The sequence below is a fragment of the Oncorhynchus tshawytscha genome, linkage group LG25 (assembly GCF_018296145.1).
Source record: "Oncorhynchus tshawytscha isolate Ot180627B linkage group LG25, Otsh_v2.0, whole genome shotgun sequence".
Lineage (NCBI taxonomy): Eukaryota > Metazoa > Chordata > Actinopteri > Salmoniformes > Salmonidae > Oncorhynchus > Oncorhynchus tshawytscha.
Window position 1 is genome coordinate 10844029 of NC_056453.1, and position 13540 is coordinate 10857568.

Sequence of the window (13540 nt, forward strand, 5' to 3'; positions counted from 1 at the left end):
CACCATAACGAGTGGCGTTTTCTGTCACAAACCTCCACGAACCAAACTTAAAATGCCACCGTCTGTTACTGAAGAGGTCACTGCTACCTTCCGTGCTCTCCACAGCGTCAAACAGAGAGGCAGCGTTAGTGCAGTCGTCATTCTGGCCTAGCTTCTTTGAAGCTTATAGAAAAACATGTGCATTTCATTTCACTCGCAGATAGTGCGGAGCTTGATCTCCTGGGCGTGCCTATTGCGTGTCATCCTTGGGAAAAATACTGGAGCTTATGTTAATAGTTTTCTATGTATACGGAGCAAATGCACGTTGCATATGGCAAGTCTACTGCGTCAAAGCACCCTGTTCCATGCAATATGTATGAAATGCATTGGCAATGAGGAGTGGTAGTGTTGGCAGGCTTTATGTATCTAATTGCGTGTGTTTGTAATGGCAAGAGAGGGAGTGTGTTTGTAATGGCAAGAAGAGGGAGTGTGATTGTTGTTTGACTTTAGAATGTTATGCTGACATAGCTCTCTCTCTCTCTCTCTCTCTTTCCCCTTCTCTCCCCTGGCTCTGGTCCGAATGATGCGTCGGTATAGTTCTCTCTCTCTGCTCGGCCAGCTAGCCACAGCCAAGGCTTTCATTTTTTGACAGAGGCTGCAAAGGCCTCAAAACCGAAGAAAAAAAAAGGTTTATTTTTAAACAGGAGCAAAAAAAAAAAAAAAAGCCAAGGTCAGCAGTAGGGTCGACAACAACACCTCACACCTCAACATCTTGCACCGACACCTTGTGAGCAGAAAGTCACAACCTTGTCTTAACTTTTCCCATCTTTTTGGTTCGGCTTGTCCTTAGAAAAGGAACTACTCTATAGTATATTTCACAGTTTGGACTTTCATTCAGACAGTTCTTGTTAGTTGACCAGACGTTACTCCTCTTTGTGTTCTTCAACACTGTACTTGACCACAGAAGGACCACACAGAAGGGACCTAAGGTCACAGGAGGACTTACGTTCTAGCTATTACACCGTTCGGACATAACCTCATCGTAGTGCGCTGTATATTCTCCATCCGCTTTATTGTGTTTGCCCATCCCTGTCTCTCATCCTTCCCTCCAACACGCTCCTCTCCTCACTCATGGTGCAGAAAAGTTCTAAAGTTCTAATTGGTGGTGGCAACCCTGCTGTTGTTGGGTCCGGTATGCCATTGGCCAGCTCTCAGACTGCCTCTCTAAATCTCGCCTTTCCCTACTTCTTCACATTATGACATTATGAAAGCAGGTGTCATCCCTCACAAACTGAAGGAAGGTCCTAACTGCATTGGATTCCAGAAGAATCCAGTCAGCTTTCTTTTCACCGATCCAATCACATTGTCTCCATGTTGTCATTCGCACAAAACAAAACAAAATTAGTAATAGCATTTCGCTGTCTCACGTTGTTTCCTGTTGATTTACAGTTAACCTTCAAACTGCAAATTGACAGCGTGGCTAATAATCATTCACAGCTAGCGTCAGCTAATTCTCCAAAGAGTCTCATTAGCAGTAATACAGTCATATCCCAATAGAGACCGTTTTACAGCAGAGCAGCAACATCAACACCAGGCCACTGAGGTGTAGTAACTGTCGGTCTATCTGTCTTTCTGTCTGCCTCCACTCTAAACCATACAGGTGCAAGTCGGGACCAAATAAGGTTCTCAAGAGTGATGCCATAGGACAGGAATCATCAACTAGATCCAGCCGCGGGCTGATTGTTTCTTTAGTGGATGGTCAGAGTGCCGGAACATAATGACAAATCATTTGTAGACTGCAAATTGACCACAAGAATCCCAAACAGGTATATAATATTTTACTAAAACGTAATCATTTTCAAACCTGGCTTACATTTGTATACGAACACGTCTCTCTATTATGCGTGTGTAAGGGTTCTCGTCCTCCTCTTTTGAGGAGGAGCAGCGAGAAGGATCGGAGGACCAATGCGCAGGGTGGTAAGTGTCCATAATGTTTTTTAATAAAGACAATAGAACACTTGAACAAAACAACAAACGATGACGTGAATATACAAAACCGAAAACAGTACGGTGTGGACCAAACACTCACACGGAAAACAAACACCCACAACCCAAAAGTGAAACCCAGGCTACCTAAGTATGATTCTCAATCAGGGACAACAATTGACAGCTGCCTCTGATTGAGAACCATACTAGGCCGAACACAGAAACCAACATAGAAAAACAAACATAGAATGCCCACCCAACTCACGCCCTGACCATACTAAAACAAAGATATAATAACAGAACTAAGGTCAGAACGTGACAGCGTGAAAATACTTGGGAACAGATTTCTCAAATTAAAATAACTTTGAGTGGATTTCCTGGTGTTTTTGCAGTCTTTTATGTAAACCCCCACCATAGGGGAACCGTTGTAGGGTCACTGAAGAAACATAAATGGGATGGTTCTTTGAAGAGCCATTACAAAAATCTAAAACCAGAAATGTTTCGGCCCTCCAGGACCGGAATTAAATAGCACTAATTTGCATATTTCCCAATGCCTTTCGAGTATCAATAACACCCATGACTGTGCTTACTAGTGACAGAGAGATGGTTGTTAGATTCATTTTCAGTCCTGTGGTCTTCACCAAGTGAGAGCATATGTGAATATGTTGTCATTGAAGTTTTATTCATATAATACAATACATATTTCACAAAGCCTTCTTTTGAGGGACTAGTTCTACCCTAATACAGTGGCCTGAAACACATAGGTTTACAGGCCACATCAGACCTGCAAATCACATGATCTAACATTTAGAATTTTTTATTTACCCACATTCAGAATGACTGCCAGGGTTGGGAAGATTAAGATATGTGACTACCTTAAATATCTAAAGGGGAACAACCATTTCAGTTATGGGTGCAATAAGTCCAAGTAACAGATTGGAATAGTTTAGAAAAATGTTTGTTATTTATACTGAACAAAAATATAAAACGCAACATGTAAAGTGTTGGTCCTGTGTTTCATGTGCTGAAATAAAATATCAGAGAAATGTTCCATACCTACAAAGAGCTTCTTTCTCTAAAATGTTGTCCACAAATTTGTTTACATCGCTGTTAGTGAGCAGTTCTCCTTTGCCAAGATAATCCATCCACCTAATAGGTGTGGCATATCAAGAAGCTGATTAAAGAGCATGATCATTACACAGGTGCACCTTGTGCTGAAGACAATAAAAGTCCACTCTAAAATATGCAGTTTTGTCACACAACACAGATGTCTCAAGTTTTGACGGTGCTGACTGCAGGAATGTGCATCAGAGCTTTTGCCAGAGAATGAAAACTTCATTTCTCTACCATAAGCCATAAGCCACCTCCAACGTTGTTTTAGAGAATTTGGCAGTACATCCAACCAGCTTCAAAAACGCACGCCATGTGTAACCAAGCCAGCCTAGGACCTCCACATCTGTCTTTTTCATCTGCGGAATGGTCTGAGACCAGCCAATGAAACTGTGGGTTTTCGCAACCAAAGAATTTCTGCGCAAATTGTCAGAAACCATCTCAGGGACGCTCATCTGCTTGCTCGTCGTCCTCACCAGGGTCTTGACATGACTGGGGGTTCAGCATCGTAATTGCCTTAAGTGGGCAAATGCTCACCTTTGATGGCCACAGGCATGCTGGAGAAGTGTGCTCTTCACAGTTGAATCCCAGTTTGAACTGTACTGGTCAGATGGCAGACAGCATGTATGGTGTCGTGTGGTTATGCGGATTGCTGATGTCAGAGTGCACCATGGTGGTGGTGGGGTTATGGTATGGGCAGGTATAAGCTATGGACAACAAACACAATTACATTTTATCGATGGCAATTTGAATGCACAGAGATACTGTGACAAGATGCCCATTGTAGTGTCATTTACCTGCTGCCATTGCTTCATGTTTCAGCATGATAATGTACGGCCCCATGTCGCAAGTATCTGTACACAATTCCTGGAGGCTGAAAATGTCCCAGTTCTTCCATGGCCTGCATACTCACCAGACATGTCACCCATTGAGCACGTTTGGGATGCTCTGGATCGACGTGTACGACAGCGTGTTCAAGTTCCCGCCAATATCCAGCAACTTCACACAGCCATTGAAGAGGACTGGGACAACATTCTACAGGCCACAACAAACAGCCTGTTCAACTCTATCCGTAGATGTGTCGCGCTGCATGAGGCAAATGGTGGCCATACGAGATACTGACTGGTTTTCTGATCCATTTCCGATCCATCCCAAAAAATGTTAAGTATCTGTGACAAACAGAAGCATATCTGTATTCCCGTCATGTGAAATCTATAGATTAGGGCCAATTGAATTTATTTCAATTGAATGATTTCCTTATATGACCTGGAACTCTGTTGCGTGTTGCATTTATATTTTTGTTCAGTGTATATTTGAGTAGCATTAGATGAATTAATGGTTGGTGCAACGTTAGACAGTCTCGTGTTCCAACGTTGTTTCGTGTTCCTGTTCACACCGATTTGAAGAGCGGAAACACAGTCATTGAAGGAATGAATCTGAGCCTAACGCTTATCACCTGTGGAATGCGGGGCTTCCAGCGAGGCACGGATTTCATTGGCCTTATGTAGGGGGATCGTAGATCCTTCAACCAACGTCGCGAGAGCGCGACTCCCCATAGTATGTTCGTCTGAAGTTGACTGACTGAAAGGAAACCTTTATTTCTCTCCAGTGGTATTGGACACTGTAACTTGCCCCATGCTGGGCTACCCAAGTTCTAAAGACACCATGTGTTTGATAGTCTGGTAGCTTTGACTGTGACCCTCAATGCCCTTGCATTCATATACATGTGTATGCACCCTTGCATGCATATGCTTGCAATTTACATTTAACAGACACTCTTATCCAGAGCGACTTACAGGAGCAATTAGGGTTAAGTGCCTTGATCAAGGGCACATCAACTGATTTTTCACCTAGTCAGCTCGGGGATTCAAACCTTTCGGTTATTGGGCCAACCTCTTAAATGCTAGGCTACCTGCCGCATGCTGATGTGTGTGAGTTTTAGCAGCTGTGTTGGCGGAAACTGCTTAGCCATGGGTGAGCCATAAGGTGATGAAACACTGTGTAACAACCAGGCAGCAATGAGACATAATTACCTAGCCAGTACAGTTATACAGTACTGATAGCAGCAATCACAGTCAACCTAGTGGGGACATACTTACAAACGCTGAACATGTCAATCACACTACATCAAGTGTACAGATTCTTCACTTCATAATGTATTGTCTCCAAGCAACCATCTTCATACTGTGCTATAACAACATCACTTTTGTTAAACAATCATTCAAATGTCTTCCTTCTTTGTCATGTTTTGCCAATAGCACCACCTAAAAATCCAAAGACATTATTTTCTGTTTTTCTGTTTGAAAACAAATTATTTTTCTGTCCTTTGTCTTTCAGAATAAAGTGTTGAACATTGATGCGCTGAAGGTCAAGCTGCAGGTAAGACAAATTGCTTTTTGGATTTTATAGTTTTTTAAAATTGTTTTTAATTTTAATGTAATTATTGAATCGTGTGTGTGTCTTTCTCTGTGTCTTTCTGTTTGTTTGTGTGTGTGTGCATGCGTACGTACTAACATGCATGTGTTTGCTTGTCTGTCCGCACTGTAACGGAAAACTGTAGTATATATGGTAATTTTGGTTATTATCAACAGGAAAATACTCTGAAATGATTTACTGTGTATGCTGTAAATTATGATGCATTGTGGGAAACTGTTGAGGGTGGGGAAAGAAGAATTGCTGTATTTTGAATGGTACCTTTTGACCATAAGTGGGTTTGTTTCTGGCTTATGAACATATTTTGAGGCGTGCCTTGTAAGAGGCTATTTTTGTGGTACCCGTAAGTGAGAATGCTGTACCAATTTAACTTGTTTGTGGTTATTGTGCCCCATCAATTTCAAATGTGTAGGGGTCAGATTGGAGTAACAGCAAGTCTTAAACATGAAATGGTTGAGCATTTAGCCTTGTCCTTTTGGTCTGTTTTTCACTGTAGTTGCTGCCAGTTTGGAAGCCTTTGTTAAGGCCTCTAGAAGTGCAAGTGATATAAATGACCAAATATTCATTAATATGCTGTAATTTGTAGACACAGCCAACCTGCTTCCATCAATTCCTTGTAAATACAGTAAAGTACAGTGGAATACACACCCTTCCGCATTCATCCATTCATTCAGATAACAGTAGCAATTACTTTTTTTATGGTATAAATCAGTCAATTTTACGGTATTGTACTGTGTCATTGCACAGTACTTGATTTGATACCATATTTCTAGTACAGTAGGTGCACTGTAATATGAAATACAACATTTTTCTTGCAACTGAGCTGACTGTGTGTTGCTGTCATATTCACAGCAACCCCTTTTCATTTTGTATTTATTTTACAGTTATTTTACCAGGTAAGTTGACTGAGAACACGTTCTCATTGACAGCAACGACCTGGGGAATAGTTACAGGGGAGAGGAGGGGGAATGAATGAGCCAATTGTAAACAGTCGGTATGTCTGTATCTGTTTGGGTGCATGTCTCTCTCTCTGTGTGTGTGTGTGTGTGTGTGTGTGTGTGTGTGTGTATGCCAGATATATGTCAGATAGCCAATAAATCAAATCAAATCAAATTTTATTTGTCACATACACATGGTTAGCAGAGGTTAATGCGAGTGTAGCGAAATGCTTGTGCTTCTTGTTCCGACAATGCAGTAATAACCAACGAGTAATCTAACCTAACAATTCCACAACTACTACCTTATACACACAAGTGTAAAGGGATAAAGAATATGTACATAAAGATATATGAATGAGTGATGGTACAGAACGGCATAGGAAAGAAGCAGTAGATGGTATCGAGTACAGTATATACATATGAGATGAGTAATGTAGGGTATGTAAACATACGTAAAAGTGCCATTGGCATTAAGTGGCACTCCGTTGTCCCACCGTTGACCTCACTCCTCTCTATGTAAACACTCTGCAGATGTCTCCATCCCCAGACAGTCAGAGATAGGATGACATCAGATCAAATGAGGCTTTAATGAAGTCCATTGTTTATCTCTATCAGTTGATTAGCATCACTGTGGCTCCCTATTTAGTGCACTACTTTTATGGCCTATAGGGTTTTGGTCAAAAGTAGCGCATTATAAAGGAAATATGGTGCCATTTGGGACACAACCTGGAGACTATCTGGCGATACAGTACTACACTGTCCATTTTCATTATTTAAGCAATAAGGCACGGGGGGGTATATGGCCAATATACCACGGCTAAGGGCTGTTCTTATGCAGATGCAACGCGGAGTGCCTGGATACAGCCCTTAGCCCTGGTATATTGGCCATATTGCTGTTATAAGCTGGTTACCAATATAATTAGTGTTTTGTCATACCCGTGATATACGGTCTCATATTCCACAGCTGTCAGCCAATCAGCATCCAGGGCTCGAACCACCCAGTTTATTATCAGTTTTATACCATGGCATTGTTGCATGCTCATTTCTGATTGTCTGAAGGGCATTCTAGAGCGTTCAGATAATTTGCCAACTACCCAGTTTCCTTGGTTTGGTTACCAAAGCAACTACCCAGTCAACACGGTGGGTTCGGGCCTATTCCGTTTGAGACTCGGGGGACTCAGCATCGACTCGGACTCGGAGGGGCTTCATATGGGCCGAGCTCTTCCCGAGTTCGGCATAATCATATTACTCTGGGTTCCGGCTAATGGTGCTCGGGCCGAATCCATTTCAACATATCTGTCCCGATTAACTTTTTCAGAAGCAGGGCCATATGAGGTTTTTATTCGTCAGGTGAAGAAGAAAAAAAATAATGAATGTAGTAATTTCACCTAGAATTTGCTCGGTCACTTGCAAGCTACATTTAGGCCCATTAGGCTATTAGATGGAGAAGGACCCTAGAGAATCTATGCTTTAAATTAATGTTTGTTTTTTATCCCTACTCACACTAATTCTATTAATTTCAGTCCTTCGGCCAATCCTGGCTTAATATAATGGCATTAGCGATTTTTAGGCATATGCTGTTGGCCACGTTAATTATAGGACGATTTGGGATACATGATCCATGACAGACAAGCACATCTCAGTGTCATAGGCTATAGCCTATTTTTCTATGGTAGGCCTCTCTGTCAACGTCGATACATCCTGACAAAATTCACCATATGTGTGGCCTAATGTAATTTTCTGGACCTTGTAAACTGTCGAGAATGAACCCATAACTGATCCAAGTGGTTGTATAATCTGGGTTTTATTTCTCGGCATGACACACAATAGGATGTTGAGCGATTATACAAATGAGCATTTTACAGCCTAGACAATATTTCTGTACTAACAATAAGACATTCATCATTGCACTGTGTTGTTGTAGCCTATGAGGTAGATTAATTTTATTTTCTAATAACGATGGCCTAATGATATCAATAGTGTAGCGTGCCAGTTGACCGCGGAGCACAGCCTATATCTTCCATTTGATAATCTGCTACCTAGGCTGAAGGAGTGATGCAGCCTACAACCATGCATGTTGAATATTTTCAGTAGCCTATTAAACTGTTACAAATGTAGTCTATATCCTATTAAAATAGCTAAATAAATAACGCCCATGACAGTCAATGGAAAAAATAATGGGGCTCGAAACGTCATGATTGTGGGTTCAATTCAGGGGACCACGAACTGAAAATGAATGCATGCATACTGTCGCTTTGGATATAACAGCGTCTGCTTAATGTCACATTTATTATTTTTGCACACCTCATATTTGTGAGACATTGAACATTTCCCTGCATGGAACTTTTGACTGTAGCTATGGGCTGTCTGCGCATTCTGAGAAGACAGAAGAACATAAAACAGCGTATCTAAAACGGGTAAGTTGTGATTTTTGCTAAACCTGAACATAGACGAAGTTTAATTAAAGACCTCACATCACCAAGTAACCAATGGGCTACTATTTCCTGTCTTTTTAATTTTTTGATTTTTTAATTTTTACATATCTCTGATTGGAATTTTCAACATAGCATATAGCAGCATACATGCATCATCAATTGCCAACATCAATGCTTCCTGAAGTATCCTTAATAGGGAGCTAGCATTACCTCTAAAGGAACCAAAAACACACGATTCCGCAGTGGTGGCCTCTGCTGCTCGAACTGTCTGCCTTGCATCTTGAGCCGGCCTTGGCCCGACTTTCCAACGGTTGTTGTGAGAGTCAGTCAGTTGGTTAGCAGTCGAGGCCAGCCGGAGAAGATACCAAACAGTTCAAAATAGGTCATTGTAGCTAATTGTATTTGTAGTACTGTATTGCGTCGCTGTCTCTAATTAGTTTGTGATTGTAGCTAGCTTAATTTTTGGACTGTTCATGGTTGTTCCTCCGTTAACGTTTCTCCATTAAAGTCAGCTAACAGTAATGTTTGCTAGCTTTCTTAGCTAACTGTTAGAGCAGAGGTAGCTAGCTAAGACAATACATTTAGGGTCTAGCCTATGTGATATTAGGTAGCTAGCTAATAGCTAATTGAGGTAGCTAGTGATTTTGTTTGTAAAACATTGGTAGTCTAGCTAAGACTAGGCAAGAAAGCATCCGGTCAACATAGCTAGTTAGCTAAGAGTCACAGTTAGCTACGCTAGCTAGCTATGTCCAGTGAGTCACAAAGTTCTAGCTAGTGGTCGAACGCTAGTGGTCTTCTTTCATTGGAAAGCAAATCTATTAAAAAAAATAAGAACATAAACTATAAGTAAAATGGAAAACAACATTCTATAGGTTGAATGATTTGTTTCCAGCTGACCCCATTCCTCACTTGTACCCCATGCGCCAAATACTCAAAATGTGAATCTAAAGGCTGGCACCCTGAGCCTGAGCTGGTGTGGCTGGATAGAAAAGGAGTCAATCTCAAATATGAAAACTGTTCAAAAGGTGTGTATACCTTTGCTAGGCACTGAATACCCATTGATTCTTGAAGAAAATAAGTTATAGTTGAACTTTTCTTCCCTATCAGAACCAAACACAGGCCTGTTTAACCTCTACAGGATTGGTGGGAAGGTTGAGCTAACGTAGGCTAATGCGATTAGCATGAGGTTGTAAGTAAAAGTAACATTTCCCAGGACATAGACATATCTGATATTGGCAGAAAGCTTACATTTGTGTTATTAATCTCAATGCACTGTCCAATTTATCACAGTGAAAGAATACCATGCTATTGTTTGAGGAGAGTGCACAGTTATGAACTTGAAAAGTTATTAATAAACCAATTAGCCACATTTGGTCAGTCTTGATACAACAATTTGAACAGAAATGCAATGGTTCATCTGAAACGTTGCACATACACTGCTGCCATTAGTGGCCAACATCGAAATTGTGCCTGGGCTGGAATAATACATTATGGCCTTTCTCTTGCATTTCAAAGATGATGGTACAAAAAAATACAAAATAACATGTTTTTTTCTTTATATTATCTTTTACCAGATCTACTGTTTTATATTCTCCTATATGAATGTCACATTTCCACAAACTTCAAAGTGTTTCCTTTCAAATGATATCAAGAATATACATATCCTTGCTTCATGTCCTGAGCTACAGGCAGTTAGATTTGGGTATGTCATTTTAGGCCAGTCCTTGCATCCATAGCTCCTATCTGTTTTTGGTCAATGCTATCCGGGATCCTTGAGCCTTGAGCCGTCCCTACCCTAAACCATAACCCTAACCTTAACCATTACTCTAACCTTACACATAACCAAATCCCTTACCTAACCTTACCTTAAATGGGGTAGGGACTTCCAAAGGATGCTGAATAGCAAGGACCATATGATTATCATTTGAGAGCTGTAACTACGAGTACTGGGCAGGGGACACAAGTTAAGAAAGACTGGTGTGAGAGACAGACAGTGGCCTGACCATAGAATCAGGAATTAGAATACTATTATGACATAGATCACAGAACATTTTTATTTTCCCAAGGGAAATTGATCCAAGGTCTTTGCGGCCCGTGGCCCGCCAATTGCCCATCCCTGACATAGAGTCCTGCAATTATGTGCATTGGCCCCTCTTCTCACAAGGAGCAAATTTGCCTCAAGGACCCACAAGATCTGCCAAGATGCATTTTCCGCCATTTTGCATTTTTGAAAAGCCCTTAAATTATATCTCCTCCGGAAGCACAGGGCCGATTTGGATGAAAGTTGATATATGGCATCTATGGACTAAGGTCTTTCAACGCAATATTTTCCAGACTAGTATGTCGAACAACTGACCAATCAACATTTATGTGGGTGTGGTCTCGCACATAAATGCATATAAATCAGACACGGATATTTGTATTGTAACCAAACTTGGTACACATGTTCCAAACCCTGTCAAGCACATTCAGATAGACCACATGGTGGGCGCTACAACAGGCACATATTTATATCTATTGATCTATTTGACTCAGTGTTGAAATTGAAAACCTCGGTGATTGTTGTGTTGATGTGCTTCCCATTTGAGGTCTGGATTGTGAATCCTAGGATTTTCTTGTGGTGTCAAAATCGGACTAATTGTTGTAACTATTTCTTTAGCTATTTCTTAGTTTTTTTCGTGATTCAAATGTGCTGTTGGGAGAAACACTTTCTCTTCCAAGGCTACAGATGGAAAGATGGAGAAATTCGTCATGAGGTGGCTGCAGCTTGCAAAGGAGAGGACCGAACACAGCAAGGAAAGGGCGGATAGACCCAGAGAGACATAGAAATATTTACATACACTCATACATAAACGTTGTAAGTGATAAACACTGACGCTTTGTACATTATCTGGAAATATTGGACGACTTTGTTCTGCCCGAGTTTATTAGTTCCAGATCATTTGGAGAGCGGACGCATTTATCCCGCTTATTCCACGGTTGCCAAAGAAAACAAGCACACATTTACTGGTAAAAATGACATGTTTTCAAGTAAATTTCATACTATTTCATCCTTCCACTAAACCCGGTTGTTAGTTCTATCGGTTAGGTTGCTAGAGAAGCGGACTTGTTGTTCATTCTATTTGTTTGATTGCTGTGCAGGCAGGCAATGTTCTTATCCCTTACTTGCTAGCTAGCCAACTATGGCTAACACAGTCGCTCGTGTCAACGCTGCAGATAGAATAACATCAAAGTACCTGCAATTTCATTTGTTTATGCTGTTTTCTAGTGACATTTATATGGGTACATCCATGACACTGTACATACGTAGTGCCTGTTGAGGGAGGACACCCACACAAAGTAAATTTCATCTATTTAAATAAAAGTTTTAAAATCAGAAAATGTATTTTTTTCATGTTTGTTATTCGTAGTTTGGTTGATAGCTGCAATATTACTAGCGACATTTAATATGATATTACTACCTAAATGTAATATAAATACATTTTTAGTGGTGGTGGGGGAGGGGGGGTGGAATCGAGTGGATCTTGCCCTAAAATGGCAGCTTTGGTTTAGTTCAGGCTGACAGGTCTGGGCCGAATGACTCTGGCCTGGTCTGCACCGTCATTCATTTCGGACTCGGGCCGGATTCGGCTGCCAGACCCCTGGCCAGCAGTTTTTGATCTGTTATGCCGGAATCAGGCCAGATGTGGGCCAGACGTTTGTGCTACCTGGGTACTGTCCTATCTAGTAAACTTGTTAGCTACTTCAGTGGATGTTGAACACATTTCTACCTGCAAATGAACACATTTCTAGAGGTAAATTATAGCCAATGTATAAAAGGGATAATCAACTTGGGGCTCTATGTGTTCTTTGGAAAAGAATGCAACTCTGCAGAAGGTGAGGAACACATCTCCCGCGTTGTTCATTGTTTTCCAGAGAATGCATAGTCTCTCGTTGATTATCCCTTACCTTTTTGTCAGCCAAAGATTGATATCAGTATTGTGTAATCTGTGATCATAATGCGGCTATAGGAACCGATAGTGTCCATTACTAAGTTCAGACAACAATCACACTTGAATTAACTTCTATTCAGAGTGTTTGCGTAGTTCTTTGAAAGTAGAAAAAGTAATCATGATGCACTGGACATGACAGCAATTGCTCAATACTTTTTGTGCTGGATGTGTTGGCTGTCTTTTATGTAACACGTTGTCTATATGAAAATTGACAGAACCTTTGGCACAGCGTTCAGATGAGACAGGGATAGGTATATTATGTTATGTGTGTATGTGTGCGTGTATGTGTGTGCGCTTGTTTGTTTACTCGTGTGTGTGTGTGTGTGTGTGTGCGTTTGCATGTGTGTGTTCACTCCACAGGAGGTAGGTGACACTTAAAAATTGGGGAGGATGGGCTCGTGGTAATGGCTGGAGTGGAATGGTATCAATACATCAAACATACCATTCCATTCACTCCGTTCAATACATTAATATGAGCCGTCCTCCCCTTAGCAGCCTCTACTGGTTCACTGTGTGTTTATACTTGTGTGTGTGTGTATATACTTGCGTGTTTGCATGTCTATGTTTGTGTGTTTGTGTGTGCATATGTGTGTCCACGCCTGTGTATCTACTGTACACTACATGACCAAAAGCATGTGGACACCTGCTCGTCGAACATCTCATTCCA

The 13540-nt window shown here is 41.2% G+C and overlaps 1 protein-coding gene across 1 annotated transcript in view; it reads left to right on the plus strand.

The window, feature by feature from the left end:
- Positions 1-13540, plus strand: part of LOC112224756 (ras-related protein Rab-26) — an 82584-nt gene that overhangs the window by 31308 nt on the left and 37736 nt on the right. Inside the window, exon 3 of the mRNA XM_042305850.1 lies at positions 5413-5454. Coding sequence (XP_042161784.1) covers positions 5413-5454 — 42 coding nt within the window. The remainder of the gene's footprint in view (positions 1-5412; positions 5455-13540) is intronic.